Source organism: Polistes fuscatus, unplaced genomic scaffold, assembly GCF_010416935.1.
Source record: "Polistes fuscatus isolate 324 unplaced genomic scaffold, CU_Pfus_HIC Scaffold7, whole genome shotgun sequence".
NCBI lineage: Eukaryota > Metazoa > Arthropoda > Insecta > Hymenoptera > Vespidae > Polistes > Polistes fuscatus.
The window spans coordinates 844,300-867,011 of record NW_025113151.1 but is presented as its reverse complement, the minus strand read 5'-3'; the positions used below and the strand labels follow the sequence as shown (position 1 = coordinate 867,011).

At 37.0% G+C, this 22,712-nt stretch overlaps 1 protein-coding gene across 1 annotated transcript in view; it reads left to right on the top strand.

The window, feature by feature from the left end:
• The window catches only part of LOC122524311 (zinc finger protein jing homolog), a 72,359-nt gene extending 51,666 nt beyond the window's left edge, over positions 1–20,693 (top strand). Inside the window, exons 2-9 of the mRNA XM_043646474.1 lie at positions 14,978–15,416; positions 15,487–15,818; positions 15,920–16,382; positions 16,481–16,660; positions 18,242–18,383; positions 18,478–18,608; positions 18,699–18,766; positions 18,850–20,693. Coding sequence (XP_043502409.1) covers positions 14,978–15,416; positions 15,487–15,818; positions 15,920–16,382; positions 16,481–16,660; positions 18,242–18,383; positions 18,478–18,608; positions 18,699–18,766; positions 18,850–19,027 — 1,933 coding nt within the window. The 3' untranslated portion in view covers positions 19,028–20,693. The remainder of the gene's footprint in view (positions 1–14,977; positions 15,417–15,486; positions 15,819–15,919; positions 16,383–16,480; positions 16,661–18,241; positions 18,384–18,477; positions 18,609–18,698; positions 18,767–18,849) is intronic.
• The last annotated feature ends 2,019 nt before the right edge of the window (positions 20,694–22,712 follow it).

The following is a 22,712-nucleotide window of genomic DNA, read 5'->3' as shown; positions in this document are numbered from 1 at the left end:
CTTTCAACTCTTTCCCTCCCTTGAAATTTTAATCAGCACTCTCGAACGTTTTCCCCCTCCCCCTCCCCCCTTCTCCCACCCCCTCTCTCTCTTTCCTAGATTCGTCGTTCTTGCGTTGAGATAAGGAAACGGAAGGTCGAGATAAGGAAAGACGATAAGTAAGAAGGGTTGGAATGAAAAGAAAGAAGATATGGTTTCTTGTGCTTTGAGAATAAAAAAAAATATATATATATATACACGCCATCTTTTATCTTCTTCTCTTCTCTTCTGTTTATTTCTTTTTTTTCTCTCTCGCTCGCTCGCTCATATGCATCTTTTACATTCTCCTCGATATCGTTTTAAAATTTGATACTTTGACTTTTATCGTTTTATTTACGATACGAAATTTCTTCTACGCTACGTACACGCGTGCACGTTTGTTTTTATTCGTCGAGATTAATATCTTTGACTCACTTACGCACAATCGCATAAGGTAAACACCCCATAGGAATTTTTTGAATGAATTATCTTCACTCGCGTCCAAACGAAAAAGATATAAATTCAACGTAGAAAATGATCTCAAATAAAAAAACATTCTCTCGAGATGGAAATGTTTCGATTGTAAACGGAAAATAAAAAAAAAATGTCAAAGATGATTGGGGAATGATTTTCACGACGTGCCTCTTCTTCTTCTTCTTCTTCTTCTTCTTCCGAGTCGACGAGCCCTTGGTTGAACAAACCGATGCCTTAAATAGGGATTAATTAGGGCTATGATTTGGAAACAAGGGGAGAGGCTCACACACACACACACACACACACGTTTTTAGAGAAAGGGGGAGAGAGGTCAATGCTTGCGTGTCAGAAATTTGGTGACACTGTTTCTCTTGGGGTGTTGCTGGCCAATCATGGTCCACCAATTATGTATACACACACACACACACGCACGAACGCTCACGTACGCGTACGCGTATACTGAATAAATTGAAGCAAGCATGGATTTTGAATTGGTAGGAAATTCGGTATGAACTTCTAATCATTTCATTTTATAGACGTATCGATAATAGGAATTGAAGGTGGAAAAAAGGGGAGAGGGAGAGTGGGGGGGAGGTGGGATTGGCATATTCCCTAGCAGGTCTTCTCTAGCCCTTTTACGAATTCGCTTCTGGAACAACGAATCCAAATAATGCACGAGTTAACGTTCATGCTTTTGTTGGTTGTATTGCAAATGAAACATTTAGCACGTTTTATCATCATCGAAGTTACGTAAATACGAATAAACAACAAAGAGAAAAGGTTGCTATCTCTATGAATAATATTCATTGCATTTATAATTGCAAATTGTACCTATTGCAATTGGAATGATGTTGCTCTATCTTTAATCGATCTATTTAATTACGAATAATAATTAATAGCCGTATCAGATTGCGTATAATATAATACGTGATTTATTAAGTATGTATACATTAATTCGATTGGTATGGGGAAGAAGAATAACAACAAAATGTGATTTCCTCAATCTTGTATCTGTCTCTCGCGTTGACTCCTACGAAAAATGAAACCCCCTACAAATACTAATTTTAATTATGCTTTTCCTACGCGATGTTTATTTTTACGTTCGAGCGAGCATGCGATTTAAACGTACGGGGGGTTGGTTGCTTGGTTGATATCCGCGTGCTCACGAGAAATAATAAAAAAAATAATAATAATAATAACAATAATAAAAAGTAAAAGAAAATAACGCGATATAGGAGGAAAAAGTATGCGAGTAAGTTCGGAACGGAAGTGAGCGGTGTACGCCGGAAACGCCCTTTCGTTACGTCAACGTGGAACGAGCGTCTGCATCGACGCGAGCTCGTTACGCTTCCACACGTGCGTCAGTGTGTATATATATATGTATTCTTCGTACGAACGCACGCGCGCGCGCGCGTCTCTCTCTTTCTCTCTCTCTTTGTATACACTCACACGTTTTCACACTCTCACACTCTACTCCTTCCCCTTCTATATATCCGACAGTCAGAGAGTGGACTCGCTACGATCTGTGGTACTAATACGAAACGGTGCCTCATCCGAGGCTATCGTGCGTTGCCACGACTATACCGGGTGTATCCTAAATATCTACTACCCATTTTTCCCGTCCCCGTTCTTTTTTTCCCCATTTTATTCCTTTTTTTTTACTAATTTTTATCCCTTTCACTCCTCAGCCTCTTCAGAATTTTACAGCATTTTTCATAAGCGTTAACTCGTTCACCGAAGTTCACCGAAATGTCGACACCATGATCGAATTTCTATTCCAAGGACGTTTCTCGATCATTCCTTCGAGAACCTTTTTTAAAATATTCTAATATTATTCTTCGAGTATTTCTAGATCTTAGAGATTTCTAGATAAATGATTTAGTTGGATTACGAGGAGGAATCATTAATAGTAATTTTTGGTTTCCACGAGGAATAGGAAAGAAAAGAAATGAAGAGAATCCTAGCAGCAGCAACAGCAGCAGCAGCAGTAGTAGAAGCAGCAGCTTGCAGGTTTTTCTACCTGAACTCTTAATACCGGGTGATTCGAATGAAAGCATCGGACTGTTTGTTTCTAAAACGAAGGTCGTGTATAAGGGAGAGAAAATGAAAAAAAGGAAAGAGTAGGGGAAGGAACGAAGGTTCCATCGAACGGGACACTGGCAGGATAAACCGACCCTCTCTCAGTCATCGGCACCCCTCTCGAATATCTCTACCCCCTTTACCTCGGCCTCGTGCCCTCGGCCCGCACCTACCATCCATCCCTTCCTCTCTCCCTCTCTCTCTTTTTTCTCTTTCTCTCATTCTGAAACTCTCTTCACCCCGTCACGTACGCACTACGAAAGGGACCCCTTCAATTCGGTTTCCATTCCAGTCTTCTTCGTGCCCTGCCATAGGATAGATAGGACGTGTTTCTATGGGGATACACGAAACGTGGAACTACACATTTTCCTGACCACGTTTATTAACGTTTTTATATATTTGTATATAATATATTCGATTATAAAAATAATTTTCCTTTGGTTTTTCCTCAATCGTCTCTGCTCGTATTCCTCTAAACGAGGATTTCACGATTATCCTGGGGGAAAAAAAGATTCGAAGAAGTTTTTGGATTGCAGTGTGTGTGTATGTGTGTGATCTCTGTGATTTTCTACAAGTGTGTTCGATTCATATTTTACCCGGAAAGTGATATTTGTTGTTGATACTAGTTGAAATTAAGTATACCTTATACTGTGAAAATATTTCTCGTATCGATAAAAAAGAAAAAAAAAGACTGAATGATAATTATCTACCTCGAATATAAATATCAACGGAACAAGGATTTTTATTTCGATCTAACGTTCGAATTATTCATCGAACGAACTATTCGTGCTAAAAGGAAAAGTTTTCTCCGACGAGTTATTGTAATATAATCAAAGTTTCTGGTTAAAATACCCGAAATACCGGTTAATGGATGTTGAGATACTACCCATAAGGGCCAGCTGTTTCTGATAGGGTTCATAAGAAAATCTAAACACTTTGGAACGGGGGTTGCTTGATTATCCTTCGATATAATTAACGGGTGTGCCATTAATTTCGTGTCATCGACGAAATACATTCAGCAAGAATCGTGGCATGTACATGTAAGTGGTTTATGTGTGTGGGGGGGGGTGTACGCTTCCTTTTTTTTATTTTTTTTTTAAATTGGAACATCAGAGAGATCTTCTTCGACAAAGATTTTCCATCGGAACGATCAAATCTCTTACCCTTTTGTCGACTCGAAAAACTTTTACTTTACGATCCTCTTTCAGTTCTTTCGTTCGTTTCCTTGCGAATTAATTCCACGATCGTCATTTTTCTTCTCGTTCCCCTAATCCATAATTTCTTATAAGAAATAAATATTCGTTGTCAAAAAAAATAAAAAGAAAGAGAGAAAGAAAGAAAGAAAAAAAGAGAAAGAGAGAGATAGGTATCTTAGAAGAGTACCTTCTCAAATCCCATGAGTAGTAATCTGCGATCTTGAGGGTCTTGACCTCGCATGTAATACGGAATTCGAAACACGTAGTAGAGACTGAAGATAAAAAAAAAAGAAAAAAGAAGAAAAAAATCCTCCTCCTCCTCCTCCTCCTCCACCTCAATATTCTTTCCCTCCGTGGTCCCCTAAAAAAAAATATAATTGTCTTACATACTTTTTGGCTAGAGTTGCCCTAACTTCTTATATTATAATCTCCATTTTCTATTTACTTGTATTATAAATTATCTTTACGATAGTTGAGGTTTTTCTTACACATTCCATATATAAACCCTCTTATTCCATTCAACGTAGAAAATATGTTTAATCACTCGTAGATAATTATCACATCCATGCGATATTAAAGTTGGTGGTATGAAAGAAATAGAAAAAGTAAGAGAGAGAGAAAGAGAGAGAGAGGAGAGAAAGAAAGAAGGTTAGTCTTGGTCTTTGGTGGTCATATCGTTTATTTACGAAGACATTAACGCCAACGGAAATAGGAGAACCGACGGGAGCGGCTTTGGCGACTGAGGGTCGTAAGTGCTTGGCTAACGACCCGGCCGATATGCACATTCGTTAAAAGGTCCATCCTCGTATGTATCCTTCGTCCTTTTCTATCCTTCTTCTTCTTCTTCTTCTTATTCTTCTTCTTGTTCTTATGCTGGTTGCTTGCAACGTGCGTTCCATTTAATTGCGAACCGGCCTGTGATTCTCTTCCTCTTTCTCTCTCTCTCTCTTTCTCTCTCTCTCTCTCTCTTTTCCTCTCTCTTTCTCTTTTTTTTCTCTTTCTCTTTCTCTCTCGTAAGGCTTGAAAGTCAGGTTCACTATACTCGCTATAGGAGGTGTGTACACCTCTTAGAATCCTGTGCCACCGGTCCACTCTCTTCTTATACGAGGGGGTTTAGGGGGGCTAGGGGGAATATAACCATCTCTTTCTCTTTCAGTTTCAATCTTCTCACGCGAGTTTGTAATATTATAATATCCTTATTTTTCTTTTTTCTCTCACGCGTATAAGTGTTTTCCATCGAATTTCTTACGGTTCGATCGTAATTATATTATTCGTTACACTTGTTTATCCTGTTTTTCAATGAATTCGTAAAGAAATGATAGGTGGGTATATATATATAATTATTTTGGGATTTGTTGTCTTTTGTTTTATTTAAAAGGACACAAGTTTGAATATGAAAAATGAAAGAACATGTAAAAATTGTAATGGCCCTTCGACCATTATATTCGTCCCTTCGTTCCTTTAGGGTTCGAGAACTCGAGACAGTGCCAAGTACTCTTTCCTCTCGTTCGATCTGTATGCATAATCAAATACTTATTTTCAAACGCCTCTTTTCTTATCTTTTACTAACAGTGGTAGTTATCTCTCTCTCTTTCTCTCTCTCTCTTTCTCTTTTTCCGTTCTTGTATTTAAGAAAATTAACATAAGAGAGAAAGATTTTTAAGGCACTCTCCATTTTTTTTCTCAAGTATGCCATTATCAAATAAATAAATGCAATAGCACTTGAAATATATCTTTCATATTTATCACGACACACACACACAAACACACACACAGAGATAAATAGACAGACAGATGCAGAAGAGAGTTTTCTTTTAAATCAAAGAACAAGAAAGGTTTCATTTTTATTACCAAGCCCTCCTCCCCATAAAATATCGAAACCCTATGAACTTTAGCTTTGGCACAATTCAAACGAACCAATTCACAAAACAACACTTGAGAATCCGGTTTATTTATTTCAACGACTATAGTTAGTTTCATGCTCGTTTTCACGCAACCCAAAAGTATACTTTTCCATTCGGGAGGAGAAAAAAAAACGAATAAGTATTCCGATCACATTGGTCAATCGGATTTCTGATTTCCTGTGGGACTTCGGGGAGATAAGCATAGGCTTCTTCTTCTTCTTCTTCCATCGGTCTACCTTCGGGGTCATCTTTTTTTATTTTTATTCTTTTTTTTTCTATTTTCCATTTTCTAATTTAACTTTGAATATTTCTAATCCCTCCTATAACGCTTTCTACTTTTTTTTTTCTTCCAAATTCGTCATCTGTTTTTTTTTCTCATTCTTACCATGGGTCCCCTTAGATTCTAATGGTTCAAACAAAAAAGAAAATTTTCCAAATATTCCCATTGGAAAGTTTACTTCAAGGATTCTACCGTTTTACCTTTTGTTTCCCCAGGTTATAGTAGTAATAAAATAAACTTTAACAATGATAACTTTTACGATTCCTCGAAAGAAATGATTTTTTCCATTTATTATCCTATAAGAGGAATGTTGACAAATTTCTCGAAAGAACAGAAACATACAAAAATTTGCTTTTGCGCGAAACACGTTGACTTTCTAACGGTGCGTCACGTCGTAAGGATCATAGAAATATTGTTCGTTCGTTGTTTGTTGCCGGATAGGAAAGCTTCGACTAGTCGAGAAAGAGAAAGAACTTCGATTTACGAGTGAGTTTGATAAAAAAAAGAAGAAAAATCGGAAAGCTTGGAAGGAAGAGAAAAAGACAAGGATGGAATACCTGTTCTCCTACGCTACGTTTTCTTCTATCTCTCTCTCCCTCTCACTCTTTCTCTAACTCGTAGGTAATAAACCGTCGAAGGAGGAGTTGCTATTGTACACCAAGCATAGTCCGTTATGACAGTTCCGTGAAAGTAACAGTAGTTTGCAGGTATGCTCGTGTAAACGAGCTGTACCTACCTACCTTCTAAACCTTATCCTTTAAAATAGCAAACGCAACCATCAAATTATAAATCCTTTATGATCTTATCTCTTGACCCCTCCCCTCCCTACTCCCACCCCTAATATCTCAGCACAGACACCAACGCATTTTCTATCAAATAATTTCCTATCAACGAGATTATTTAAAATCGTTCGACAAAAATATTCTTCCATTCCAATTTTGAAAACAATTAAAGTGAGGGAAAGTTAGAGTGGGGAAGGGGAGGAGGGGGAATTGTATTGTTCGTAAAAAGAAGAATATTGAAATTATTTTCATTTCGAGGAATATGATATTACAGACAGTTCCGGGTAATTAAGGTAGGGTCTCTAGAAGAAGAAGAATAAAACTAAGTGAATAAGGGATGACCCTTTTTTTTATTCGACCCTTCCAACTCTGTTTTATTGGCAGAAAAAGAAAAAGAAAGAAAAAATAAGGAATCGATAGATCGTAATTATTTGGTTACGGTATTTGTTTGTTGTTTTAATCAGCTGGAAATGAGCTACCTGTGGCGGATTGTTTTATTTGATATATAAAGTGGATGAAAACATAGTTTGTCTTGTTTTATTATGAGATTATTCAGTTACCTTGCTCGATTTTCAGCCACCAACGAAGAAAACCTTGGCCCTTCTCTCTTCTTCTTCTTCTTCTTCTTCTTCTTCTTCTTCTTCTCAAGTAACACCTCCACATATATTCGCCTAAAGGAACCCAGAGATTCGAAAGTTGATACTTTTCAGAACTCGCAGCTTTTCGTGTGATGAAAAACGAAGGTGAAGATTTGTAAACCGATATATTATATGTGCCTCGAAGTTACACTCACGAATCATACATTATTCATTTATTCAAACAAACACTTCATAAATGTTAACGCGAATTAAAAAGTATTACGAGTAATAGAAAGATATAACGAAATAATAATTTGGCTCGTGTAAACAATAAAAATATAGATGAATTTGTTAATTAAATTATCAAAATAAGAGATTAAATTACATGGAGGAAAGAATAATTGCGAATTGGAATCACGAGGTTTATTAATAAATGCACTCTAGTGCATTAACGTTATTAATTATTATGACACGTGAAAGTGTTACGTATTTGATGTATATATTTGTTATAAAAGTATACTTGTCTCTATTTATCACTGGATATTTTATCAGTACGATGGTATACGTAAGAAAGAAAGAAATAGAAATATGTGTACATAGATATATATATGTGTGTGTGTCACTTACACATTACTTAGAAAAGAAAAAGTAACTGCTCGGTTTTCTTGTGATGCAATCGAGAACTAAAGAATTTTCTTGACTAGCCTTCTTCTTCTTCTTCTTCTTCTCCTCGATGAATCCTCAGACTAAGGAAGAATTATTTTCAACGATAAATGAAATTAAGTATGTCAAGGAGGATGCTTTACACAGACAACAGACACACACATGTGTACAAAGAGATACTTACTGTCCTTCTGTCGATGAAAGATTCGCTTTAATAATTTTTCAAAGTTGTTGAATATTTCTAAACAATATTTTCCTATATAGTACTTTGAAGATTTCTAGCAACTCGTAGAGGTATATATAAAGGAAAAGCAGATGATGCTTTTATGGTTGTCCATAGAGGATATCCAGTAACACCAGGCTTACTTTTTCTTTCTATGGTGTAGGAATAGTAGAAGTATTTCCTAGTTGAAAGAAGAAAAAGAAGAAGAAGAAGATGGAAAAAAAACCTGTCAAACGTTCGTTTCAACAGGAGGGGTTGCTTGACTATGCTCGTATTAAGTTTCTTGTTCTATTGTTATACAGGATGTCTCTGAAATAACCATCCATATAACACAATACCACATCGCTAAGATCTTCTATGATTTTGCCTATTTTTCAATAAAACCTAACACGCCTACAATATGAAATTTCGAACAACGATCAAAACCAGGGAATATTTCTAAACGTTTTTTTCATTGTGACATTTTTAAAAGAGAATTGTGCGTAATTTTTGGGAACACCCGGTATGATATTTCCTACCCTTGGAGAAGAGATATTCGCTTAAGGGCATGGGTTCCCGTACGAAGGGAAACGATCGTTTTGTTCAGGAATAAATGTACCTTTTGTCGAATACAAGGCTCGTTAATTTTCATCTTGATTTTTTCTTTTTTTTTCCCTTTATTTCTTTCTTTCTTTATTCCATGTTAAAATGTTACGGATTTCTTTTTCTTTTCTCTTTCTTATAATACGAATTGATATCAATGTCTATGTTGGTACGTCGTTAATTAAAATAGTCTAAATATTTTCCTTATATTATTTTCTTTTCCTGTTATTTTATTTATCTTTCTCGTTAGTATCAAATTACTCGACGTCATTTAACGGATCAATTAGTGGAAAAAAATTGCTAAAATTGTGATATGATGGGTACCGAGAGTAGGATTTTATTTTCGAACGATAAGACTAGGATAGATGCATACATACATACATACATACATACATATATATATATATATATATATATATATATATAGATAGATGGATAGATAAATGGATGGAACGGATGATAGTGGCTTGGTTTCACTCAAGCAGACATAATTAATTGCTTTCGTCGATCGGTTACAGGCATATATCATTGAAGCGGACCTATACTAAGCCATATATTAGATTAATAGACAAAATGCATTGCTCTGTTCAACCACCAATACCATGCCAATACGCGCTTATAATAGTCTGCGTTGCGGTATTCTTTATTAGATATAAATTTATTAACTTGCGTGTTCGTCAAATAATTTCTCCCCCTTTTTATTTTTTTTTTTTTCTCGTTAAGAACCCCTCAGCGGATACTTCAAACCTTCTTCGACATTTTTATTTGATCGTAGATGCAATTAAAAAAAAGTAGTAAATAATACTCCGAACATTTTGTAATAGTTTTTACCCCCCCTCCTTTCTTTCTCGTAGAAAATCATACGAAGGTGAGGAGGGGGGTCATCGTCATCTTTCTTTGAACCTTAACGAAATGAATTGTTCGAATGAATTGATCTCGAAAGGTTCACCCAAGTACTTCGATTAAATATATTATACATATGAGTACGTATGGAGAAAGGAATAAGAGTGAGAGAGAATGGTTAATAGAATCATTGTTTATTGGTAACGATAATGACGTTTAAATTGTACCCGCAGGCAATGAGATTGTTTTCCAAGTATAAGCTCGGACTGGCAGGCAGCTGTTTCAACCTGCATTGAAATATCGTTTCTATCGAGAAAAATAATGAAAAGAGAAATTAAAAAAAAAAAAAAAACATATTAACGTTAAACAATTCTTATTATCATTTTGATCGACATCCCTAATTATGTCGCTAAACCAATAAACCATTGCGAAATAATTTTGTATGGGGGAGAAAAAAGATATATAAAACCTTTGAATGATACTTTTTTTTCTTTTATTTTATTTTATTTTATAGACTGGCTGACGTTAAATCCGATGTTGCTGAGATTTTTGAGATGTTAGAATTGAATATTACTGATTCGATCGGGGTTGTATAAAATTGGTGAGATTTCGTTGACAGGGAAGGTACGAAAGTAACATTGGAAACCTTTTCAGTAGCTATCCAGCTAGCTAGCTAGGTTGGTGTAGGCTCCTCCTCCTTGCTTTTGCTCAGACTCCACCCTCTCCTTTTCTCCCTTTTATCAAAGTTTCCAGTCCCTTCTTCCTTAGAGATCTCCAGCTACGATGAACCTACGGCCTAGCAATTTCCCAGCAAATAACCTCGACCTTATGCCAATCTTCTTGGATTTTCCTTTTTGACCCTGTACCACGCTATCCTTCTTCTTCTTCTTCTTCTTCTTTTTCCTCTTCTTCGCGATCCGATCCTCTTCCACGAAATTAAAGTAAAAAGCTCGTGAAAAAAGGAGGATACGAACGAATTTTGATAGCTGGACGAATGAAATTGTTTTTTTTTTTTTTCGGATAGAAGAGGAATCAGGAAGAAAAAAAGGTTCGAATAAAAGCGTCAATAATGAAGGGTTGGTTGGGTGAGTTGGTGGGTGGGTGGGTGGTCGTGTACTTCGAACAACCCTTCTCCCGCGAATATATGAACGACTGATTTTGCAGAATAAAGGGATGAATTTGTGCGTGGCCATTGTGCGTACGCAAGCTCGCGTGACCACGTCGAGAATGAAAGGAGTGAGTGTAGGTCAGTTATCGAACGTGTCCAGGATGGACGAAAATGTTCTGTGCCAAATCATAATCTGGCCTCGATCTTCCCTTGCCAAAAACCAAACCAACTAAAAGTTCTTTCTTTTTCTTTCCCCCCACCCCCCACCCCTTTTATCGATCACCCAACGTGGAAATAGTCCAAATGAGCTTTTTTTTCTCTCTCTCTCTCTCTCTCTCCGACGATACGTTACTCGCATTAAATATTTATCCTTATTATTATTATTATTATTATTTTATAAAGTATGACGCGTCGTTTTAACGAGTACAAAAGAAAAATTCAAATAAAATTGGAAAATATTCGTTGTTCGTATAGAGTTACGGGTTAAATGGAATAAAACATATAAATAAAAGGAAGAAAAAAGGGATTACCCTTCGTGTAAGAGGAAAAAAGGAAGAAGAAACATTCGACAGGATTACCGGCGAGGTTCGGTGAGCTTCCAAGTCGTCCTGGCTTTCGATGAAAAATTTAACGAAATTGATGGGAATCGACCGGTGCGCGAAAAGGGAAAAGAGAGATACCCGTCTCTGCCCTTTTTCTTTTTTCTTCTTCTTCTCCTCCTCCTCCTCCTGCGGACGCGGGAAAGCGCATGGAACGAAAAGGGAGGGTATTTTCAAGATGGCCGTTCTTTTTCCCTTTTCAAACTACACTCACGCAGCATCTTTTTTCCTCGAGACATGGGAAAAATATCGGGAAAAGGTGGGTGGTAGTAGTAACTCGGATAAAAATCGATTGGGAAAGAAGAAAAAAAAAGAAAAGAACACTTGTTTAGAATTTTTGATTAGGAGACGAAAGGGGTGGGTGGTGGTGGTTATCGGTGCCTACCCCAATAGGGATGATATCGTCCTAGGTAATAATCAAGAATTACCCTTTTAACGATAACTTTGAAAATTGCTACCCATCGAGGTTGGGGGTGGGGGAGGAAGAAAAGGGAGTACACTACTCGTATGCATGAAACGTTGAATAACTAAAACTCGTCGAAGTTTACAAATTACACGGTGGAACCTAAAATTGTCGTCTCCTCGTCGTTACGAATTTCTTATTATTCTTTTTTTTCTTTTCTTTTTCTATTATTTCTATTATTTCTCTCTGTTTGTCGTTTGCTCGTGCTTCTATTACATTTCAAACGAATTTACATGGGATACTACATATAGACTCGTCGTTATCCGCAGACTTTCAGCACTGCTCTCTCTGGTTTCTGGCTGTGAATATAACTCAAGGTATTTAGGTGAGCATGCATTTCCGCCGTCCTGTGCCAGACAAAGAGAGACAGAAAGAGAAAGAGAGAGATAGAGAAAGAGAGAAAATTTAAACGCCGTAGAGTTACATTATACTGTTTTTTCTCAACAAAACTTGATACACTATAGTGTTACATCCTGTGTGTATGTGTTATACTGCACAACTTAAAAAACATCGTGTTCTAACATTTCTTATTTCTATTTTCTTTTAAAAAAGACATACAGAAAACACGCGCGAATACCCACCCACATAAAAAAAAAATAGACACTTGTAGCCATACGTAGTATTTGCATAATTATTCGTCCCCCATTATATTCCTAGACACAAATTTTTCTTGAAATACTTAGAGAAAAGAAAAAAATAATGAAAAATATTGATGCACCATAAGAGAGAGAAAGAGAGAGAGAGAGTGCACATTGATAGATAGAAATGAGTAAAATTGTTGGATAGAGGAAGAGGAAGAGGAAGAAGCAAGCAAGCGAGCAAGCAAGCGAGCAAGCGAGCACACAAGCTAGGATGATATCTGCGAGGAGAGAAAATACATGGATGGTCGGTTCACTTGGTGGGGGTGAAAAAAGGGCGTGGGGATGAGAAAGATAGAGATAGTAAAAGAGAGTGAAAGAGGTTTTGCTGGGGGGAAGGGAGGAAGGGAAATTGGTTGAGCGAGTGCAACAATAGAAGACCGTACAACCCATAGGAGAGTAGTAGTAGTAGTGTTCCGCAAAGAGAGACGAAGATAGAAAAATAGAGAATGCTTTTATATATCTATATATGTATGTATGTGTCAGAGAGAGAGAGAGAAAAAAGAATGTGTGTGTGTGTGTGTGTAGAGTAAAGTATGCTCTAGCTGTAATAGTGAGGGAGGAAAGAGCTAGATCGAACACGGATAGGAAAAGAGAGAAGAGGGATACTTTGTATGTGTGTGTGTGTAAAAGAGGAAGGAGAGAGGGCGTGAGAGAAGAGAGAGAAAAACAGAGAGAGAGAGACGGGCTTGAAGCTTCGGTGCATCCCCGTTCAGAGGAGCCACCTGCAAGGTTGATTTTTTTTTTTCTAAAAAAATCAACCTTCTGTTTTTTTTACAAGATTTTTCTCTTTGTCTTGATTTTGTTTTTAATCCAAAAAAAAATAATACAAGTGCAATGATAGTTTAACTATTGCATCTTTGAATAATCTTACATTGTGAGATCCCCCTCTCTCTCTCTCTTTCTGTATGTATGTGTGTGTATGGTAAATGTAATTTCTAATTAAAGTGAGAGAGAGAGAGAGAGAGAAAGACGGTGGATAGGATGGTCATTGATAATTGCCCAGTTAGGTTTGTTACGAGGACGTCGTCGTCGTCACGTTGGCCCATTTCAAATTCATCTCGTGTTTCGATCGAGGTTGATCGCGTTTCTTGACCTTTCGCACGTTCAATGAATATTACCCTCTCTTTCTCTCCCTTTCTCTCTCTCTCTCTCTTTGATGTACTATTAAATTAAATGGATACTCTGAACAGTGTACTATGATACTACTACATAACAGATATATACCATTCGCGTATTTAGATCATCCATCTCATATTGACCAATACTATAAATAATACGATTAAATCGAGGAATAGTAATTAACACGTTGAAATAATTTTTGAACTATTGAACTCTGTAATAAAAAGAAAAAGAAGAATGAAATTGAACACGTATTTAGAAAATGATTAAGAAAAGTGTCAAAAATGTAACATATATCTTTGATTAATTTTTCGGGTTCATCGAGGTCGAGTATTCTTCCGGTGCAGCTTTAATGAACGCTTCATCTCTCTCACTCTCCATGTTATGTTTTCTGTATGTATGTGTGTGTGTGTGCGCGCGCGCGCTGGCGCACTTTCCCCTCGCTGTGGCCGCGCGGTGAAGTGCGTCGTTGCGTAAACGCAATGTCGGAATCGTAATGTGGAAAGGTCAGTGTCTTTCTCTCACCGTGACGTCGCTCTCAATGTATATCCAAGCGTTTGTATGTGTAAGTACGCGCGAGCGCAAAACATCGAGTAGCTGATCTTAAAATATATCCCATATAATAACAACCCAGTCTGATGGTAAAGCGAGATGGAAGATCGAGATACCACCCCCCCTTCCTTTCTTTTCGTTCTTTTCTTATGGACGATCATCGATTTGTTTCATTTCATTTTTCGTTTTTCTTTTTATTTTTTTCGAACAAAATTATAGCACCGATTATAACATTTATTTGATTAATCCTTGAACAAATTCGCGTAGAGGTTTGCGATATTATTGAGATGGTTAAATCGAAAGATAATCGTTCCACGAATTAGGATTCAGTTTGTCTGGGTCTCCTCTCTCTCTCTCTCTCTCTCTCTCTCTCTCTCTCTCTCTCTCTCTCTCTCTCTCTCTCTTCCCCTTTCTTTCGTTCTTCCTGTTGTTGCTGACCGGCCAAAGGCACTCGTTCTCTCTTTTTAGTTTGGAGCATTAAATCTGGGGGAAAAGGAAAAAAAAAGAAAAAAAAAATGGATGTTGCCCTAGGCAACGAGAATCGTCGGCAGCGGCAAAGGACGAAGAGAGAGAGAGAGAGAGAGATAGAGAGAGTCATTGCAAGGCAATTGGAAATGTCTGGCCTCATAATTAGGTTATCCCAAGTTGGGTTAATAGGATTACCCCATAGAACGTGATCGTGTAATTTCCTGTAAACCTTGTCCCAATCCGCGTCATCCTTTCCCCAAACAGCCCGTAACTATTTTCAATTTTTTCCCCCTCGGCTCTTAGAATTTAGTAGTAGTACTCTGAGTTTTAAAAAAACCAAATGAATGATGGAAAAGGAATTGGACGAGCGAATGATCGTATTTTGTTGTTGAATTTTGTCCCCAGTGGAGTAGCAGTTTCGTGCGGAGATTGTAGCAGTAGTGGGACAAGCGACATCACCGAACCAGGCTCGCCGTGTAGTACAAGCAGCGACGAAGGTGTAGCAGCATTAAGGGGAGCATCAGAAAGCCCATTACCAAGTTTGCCCAAGCTGGCGCCATCCTCGCAACTCGGTACCAGGCCCCAGTGGCCCTGGACCCCGCTATTGGCGGCAACGGCCTGTTCGACTTACAAGAAACTCAAAGGGGAACCCGAAGCGGGGACCTTGCCTAGGTCCGGCGCGGCCGATCCGACTTCGCGTGGCTCGTCTAAAGCGAACGGCGGTACCATCGGTAACAAGCCAGTCATTCATCATCATCATCATCATCATCATCATCACGAATCTTCCTCGCAAGGGAAAATCACGGAGTATTTTAAATCCCAAATAAAACCGCCGCAATCTAAAGTGAGTCATTTTTCTTTCGACCATACTTTCATTTCATGATTCGTCATTAGTATTATTTTCTGTCTCACAGCTTAAAAAGACGTCGGAAACAATGTCGGTACTGGTCGCTAAGAGTTCCTCGGAATTTCGAAGGCCGCCGACCGTTCAAAGGAACAAAGGTGGCCTTGCCAAATACCTCGGCACCGTTTCATCCAATCCTCGCACTACGCAAACCAGCAACAACGATTGGGAACTTAGAACTGTTAACATGTCGCCGCCGCCGCCTATCAAGAAAACACCGCCAGTTATCGTGCCTAGGACCAACGCTAAAATGGATAAAAAATTAACGAAGCCTCTGCCGAGTTTGCCTATCTCCAACGACGTTCTTAAAAACATACCGCCCTGCAAGATCTCCTCTCTAAGGTTACTTCTTTTCCTCCAAATTATCAAATTTATTCTTCAACCAATCGTATCCTTATCTTAAAACCTATTATTTTTGTATATAAACGCGAATACGATTGTAGGCTCACTTCGGAAGCAAGTCCAAGCTCGATGAAACCGTGTTCACCACCTTCTACGCCAATCGCCAACCCTCCGACGAACGATTACAAAGGGTGCATTCTTACCTCGAAACCTCACGTCAACGAGAACAATAATTTAACGAACGGATGTCCATCCTTACTTGGTTTCCTACGATCTCAGAATAGTCAGGGCCCGTTGTCCAGGTTATCGTCCGTCGAAAGTGAAAAGACCGAAACTCAGACGTTGCAAGTTGACGAAGAAGACGTCGAGGAGGAAGAGGATGATTCCAGAAGCAGCGAATCCAAGACCACGCTTTCTCCAATTCTGTCAGCGCCTACAACGATACGTTTTCCTGCTAGGGCACCCGAAAAGGATAGGTCGCAGCACGCCGATAGCGGGATTTGTCGATGGGACAAGTGCGAAGCTAGTTTCGAATCTAGCACTGGTCTTCTCGAACATCTGCAGGTAAAAAACTCATCGTCGATCTCCAAACGAGAGATTTGCCATCGACGTTAATCGTTGAAGTGTTTGATCGATACACGAATATCAATGTTATACACTAGGTGGCTCATATCAACACGCAAACCGGAGGCGACAATTTCGTCTGCCATTGGCTGGGTTGCAAAGTTCAAGGAAGAACCTCCTGTTCAAGAAGATGGCTGGAAAGACACGTACTTTCTCACGGCGGAAACAAACCATTTCGGTGTATCGTCGATGGATGTGGCAGTAGATTTAGTTCACAGGTATAATTTCGTCCACCAGTTTTTCACATGGGAAAATTCGAAATTTTATTGGATGGCACGAAAAGAAACATTTTTTAATCGTTCCTCCTTTTAGAGATGCAGCTGTTGTCTTTTGGAAGGAAGACTAAAGCCTCCGCTTGTTTGTTTTTCGTAACTTTTCTCTCACTTCGATTACAATTCTCTTTCGATCAGATTTCGTTTATATTATATTCCTCTAAGTATTCTTCGTCTCGTCGATTGTAATATATTTCAGCTATAATCAGAGAAAATGTTTATAATGGGATTTAATTCTTCCTCAGAAGACCAGTCAATTCTCACGAAAAGAAAAGAAAAAAAAAGAAACAAATTGTCTCCCTCTTGAACTTTCGAAAATTCGTCTCGTATCGTTTAAGTATATACTCTTCGTGCTAAGAAAGACGAACGGATAATTTTCTATGACTTCTCCCCCCCTCGCTCGCCCCCTTATTATTACACTCGTTCGATGTATATCGATGGACTTTTTCTCAGCCATTCACGTATCTTTTCAAAACAATCTAATGAAAAAGAAAAGAAAAAAAAAAAGACACGAATAATCGACGAACCAAAAAATTATGCCCTAGAAATAATCGAATACGAACTAATCAATTTACCTTGTTCTTTGTCGTCGAGCATTCATCCAAATGATGGTCCCTAACTTGGTGGAAACATCCTGGTCAGACGATGTGTGTTTCTATTGTATCTGTTTAAACTTTATCCTTGATCTCTTTTGGGTAATGTATTTTACGTTATAAAAAAAAAACAAAACAAAAAAAAGAGACCATGGGACAAGGAAAAAAAGGACCGAAGACTTTCTCCCCTCCCCCACTTCGAGTGATGTTCTTAAAAAGTGATTCGAAAAACAAAGTGTTAGTTATAGTAGATTGACAATCAGTGTACGAATTCTATTGTATTATCGTCGTTAATTGTAAAAATGGTCATTGTTTGTTTTATTGTCGTCGTTCATCCGTGTCGGTTAAGTACCAAAGAGATTTCGTAAATTCATCTCTCTAAGTTGTTAGCCATCTTTATTCGATAATCCGATCAATTTCATCGAATCAGTATAAATGCCCTACTCTTCTAAATTTTGTCACGCTAACGAACAAAAATCGGGGATGGAAGAAAAGTCTTTAGTCTTAACCGTCCCTGGTGTTCCTGACAACACATCGAAACAACGACATTCTTCTGGGTATTTTCCAGTGACAGCTGAAATCTACTTTTTTATCTTCCACCCGAAAATAATATCTAACCTATAAATGGGGTTAGAGCTCAGTAGTTAGGAATTTGTTCTATTGTATTTCACGAAAGAATGATTTATAAAGAATATTCGGAATTTTTAAAATCATCGTCGTTGATCCAACTTTCCTCTGCATAAACGCAAATTTGTCATCATCTTTTGTCGTCATGCTGATAAATGAGTGTATTTAAGAAAGAGGGAAAGTATTTATATATATATATATATTCAAATCTAACTTCCAGGCAGGCCCTTTAATCTTGTTGGATGAGGCTCTCCCTGGAAAATGCCGGACTTCTAAAAATTCTTACGCTTTACGAATCACTTTACAGACAACCTTGGAAAGGCACGTTAATGGCCACTTCAATCAACCCGAAACAAGTAGCAATAGCGGAAGGAGGAGTTGCGAAAATGGTGGCAAACTTGTCAGGAGGAATGGAAAGAGATTGAGATATAGAAGACAACCATGGTCTGGTAAGTTAATCGACAATTTTTCTTAACCTAACAAATCCCGTTATTCGGAGAATAATAAATGATATAACAAAATTGTGTCGTTTGATATTTTTAGCACGACTGTTCGATTATTTCGACTCCGGAGTCATGGAAGGTCTTCAACATAGATTATTTGAGCTGGCCAAATCAAGAACGCAAGGTCGGTTAGCTGAAACGCCTGGAGATTCGATGGCCCTAACTAGTCAAGTAAGTTCAAACCTGAATACGAAGAAACGAACCGAGTAATTAATAAAATGAAAAAATAATAATTATCGTGCAATTGATTTGATTGGATAGGTATTAGCGAGAAGAGTAGAGATGGATGGCAAAGTTAAAGTCCTTCTACGATGGTATCCTCAGGACATGTAAGTATTTCTTATTTTTTTATTTTAATCATCTGACGAAATAATATACGATATTAATTGAATTATTTTGACGATTTGTTTAGAGAACCAGACGAGTGGGTATTAGAATCCGAAGTACAAAGCACAAAACACGTAGGAATACGTAAAATAGCTGGAAAATATCCTGAAGAAGTTAGTCTAGCGTTATACCCAGCAATGCACGGTGGTGTACCACCGATAACGAGAGTGAAGCAACGTCGAAAACCAGTTAAGAATTCGTGATAATGTCTCGAAATGAAAATTATTGGAAACCAATAAAGGTGACTAAGAAGGATAAGAAGAAAAAGAAGAAGGTAAACGGAGAATGGAGTTTAAACACATGGACGACATGGGGTCCAGAAATATGTGTGATAATAAGAAACAGAAGGAGCCTGGATAGTAATAATAATATTAATAATAATAATTATAATAATAATAATAATAATAATATTATTAATAATAATAATAATAATTGGAACACCTGTGAACCATATGCCGAGGCGGTATAAACCGAAGTTGGACGAACGAGAATGAAGAAGAATCGAATGACATGACCAAAGCTGCTGATTCCGCAGTACAAGAAACTCGGAGAGCAATAGTAACAATTACCCTAACGAAGAATAAGAAGAAATGGAAGAGAGGAAGAATGATGAAAACGAAGAAGAAAAAGAAGATAATACATTCTAATATATTTAGCCTAAATAAAAGAGAGAGAGAATCCTTTCTTAGATCTCATGTATGATGGAATTCATCGTTCAAGAATTTGAGGATGGTAGCTCAATTTACCTGTTTGAGAAAATAAGAGTCTCTTTATCTTTTTTTAAGAGACTCTGACAAGAGAGAAAGAAAGAGAGAGAGAGAGAGATACACACAAGCGGCCTCGGAAGAGCTGGGCTTGGGCCTCATAAGTGCCTCACCGTGGATACGTTTTATACTACACCGTCGTTTGAACACAAATATGAAAAAAAAAGATTAATGTGGACAAGAAGAAGATGAACGCTAGAACAAAGTAAAATAATAATTAAAAAGAAAAAAAAAGAAAAAAACGGAAAAAAAAAGGAAACAAAGTTCATCGTCAGACGAAGCAACGTAAAACGTTGAGAGTATGAGTGATATATTATGGTGGTTCGAGAGAGAGAGAGTGAGAGAGAGAGAAAGAGAAAGAAAGAGAGACATTTTTTTTTCTTCTAAAAAAAAAAGAAATTAATTGACGACGATGACGAAGTTAGTTAATGAAAAAGAAAAAAAAAAGAGAAAAATGGTGGAAAATAATAAGGAGATAATCACTCTGGTGGCCTTAGGAATCAATTAATATCTAACACCCGGCCCCTTGGCACTTCCGGGCACTGTTACTACTACTACTACTACTACTACACTACTACTACTACTACTACTACTACTACTACTACTACTACTACTACTACTACTACTACTACTACTACTACTATTACTACTACTACTACTACTACCACCTAAACTACTATCACAACTATAGTACTACCACGACGATTTATATATATATATATTATATATAAATTTTCTTTCTTTTTTTTTTTCTTAATTATTGTGGAAAAAGAAAGCATCGTCAATACTTTAATAATCCTTTGACCAATTAACTGTCAAGAAGAAGAAAAAAAATAATCAAGTAACAGAAGATAAGATTTCATTGATCTACCTCGATCTTCGACTCGGTAGAAACTGACACAACGGCGCGGAAGAGTATATGAAGAAAGAAGAATTATAAAACGATTATAAAGAAACGAATAATGGGAATGAATTGAACTGACAATGATTATCGTGGTTATCAACATAGCGGATATTTCCTGAGAACAAAACGAGTTGTTTGTTTGTAGGGCTGGGTTTATTAACTAGGGGTGAATTAAAATTTCGTAATAGAGCGAGAGAGAAAGAGAGAGAAAGAGAAAGAAAAAGAAAAAGAAACAGAAAAAAAAGAAAATGGACGAAGAAACGTCTGTTCGGCCCGTTTAACTTCCCTGTTGACGGAGTTGACAGTCTCCAAGGCTGAATAGAGAAGCTCGGCAGATGAAATTAATAAATACTTGGAAATCATTTTGGAAATAATAACAAAACAAAAACAAAAGAAAAATATGCATAAGGGATAATCGGACGACTTGTACGCCAACGCGAACGGTTTCTATCGAGAAATTCAAATCCATGAATGTACAAAATGAAGTAAACGATGAAACAAATTCTTCTTACGGACCCCGGAGGGTATCATGGCTCGCGATTTTTTACTAGTTTATTCGAGGAAACCGGGAGAATTTTTATTAACCGAATATTTCTTCCTCGAATGCATTCTTCGACACCGTCATTTCGTCGAGTACACGTACCTTTTTGGAAGGAGGGGGGGGTGCCGTTGTTGATATCATTTTCGTGAAAAATTTGTCGTTTACTTCATAGTCGCCTATTTTTATCTTTCTTGCTGAGTCTCGTGCAGTATGATGATATATCGCTGATTAACGATAAACAATAATAATAATAATAATAATAATAATATTAATAATATTAATAATATTAATAATAATAACACTAATCATAATTATTATTATTAAGAGAGAAAGAAAGTGTAATAGAGCACACATCATGATGCTGTACGAGTTTAAAAACAGATACGAGCTGTTACCTTCCCGAATCGGGGTAAGATACACGAAGGCTGTGTTTTCAAATTTTTCCCATGGAATTAGTAGAATTTTTTCGAAGAAATATCGGTTAAAACGCTAGGTAGAGGGGAGTAGTGGGGGTGATTAGCGAAAAAAAAAAACAAAAAGGAAAGCGAGAACGAATCCAGAGAGAAAATATGGAGAACAAATGAAATAAAAAAAAAAAAGAAACAGAGGAAGAAGATTAATTGTCAAGTTGGATCGATCACTATTTTCATAGTTCGCCGAACAATATGGAAACGTGATGACCATTAACATAAAAAAAATTAACGTATAATTAATTATCTAGAGGTTAGATCATTTGTACAGTTATGCATGAACGAAAGAGAGAGTGTGTGTGTGTGTGTGTGTGTGTGAGAGAGAGAGAGAGAATGTGTGAGATTAAAAAAAAAAAAGTAGATATATACACATCTATACACACACACCAGCTAAGAAACACTGCCAATTTCATGTAAATTAAGAATGTTTTTCTAGGGTTTAACGATAAAATCAAGTTGCGAATCAATATTACTATTATTATTATTATTATTATTAATTATTATTAAAAAAATATTACGATCGCGACCGTAGATGATAAAAATACCCACCACTCATTTCAATTTACCCAAAATTTTCACGCGTTCTTTACTGCGTCACTTTAAATCGTATTATATTATAATTTTTATTTATTTTTTTTTTTTTTTTATTTTTTTTTAATAATAAATTTCGAAATTCGCGGCCACCCGCGGGAATCCCTTCGAGTTTTGATCGCGTTAGAGCAAGATGGGCTTATTTGTATCTAAATATTATAATTATCTTAGCAATTAGTTATTCGCTCTGCAGCAAAGCCCAAACGCCACGCACTGAAGGCCCTAATTATGTAAATAATTAGTTGAAATTATATATTATTAATCATTATTATTCTTAGGCTGATTTGATAATGTAGGAAGACATTTGATAGATAAAGGGAATGCTAAATAATTATTATTAGTAATTGTATAGATAAAAGAAAAACACGCGTAACACACGCCAAAAATTTTACACTCACACACATAAATACACACACATTCTACATTTACCACGTAGAACGAAGTTTAGTGAAAATTTTTGTAAGACTAATTTTTCTGACTAAATTCTAAAAGAAAAACAATGGTAGGAGAAAAGGGAGCAACAATTATAAGGGCCCTCGTTCTTTCGAAAATTCAAACCGAATTTTCATTCCCATATTTTTCTAGACTTTAATTAATTAGTTCGTTGCTTTTATAATT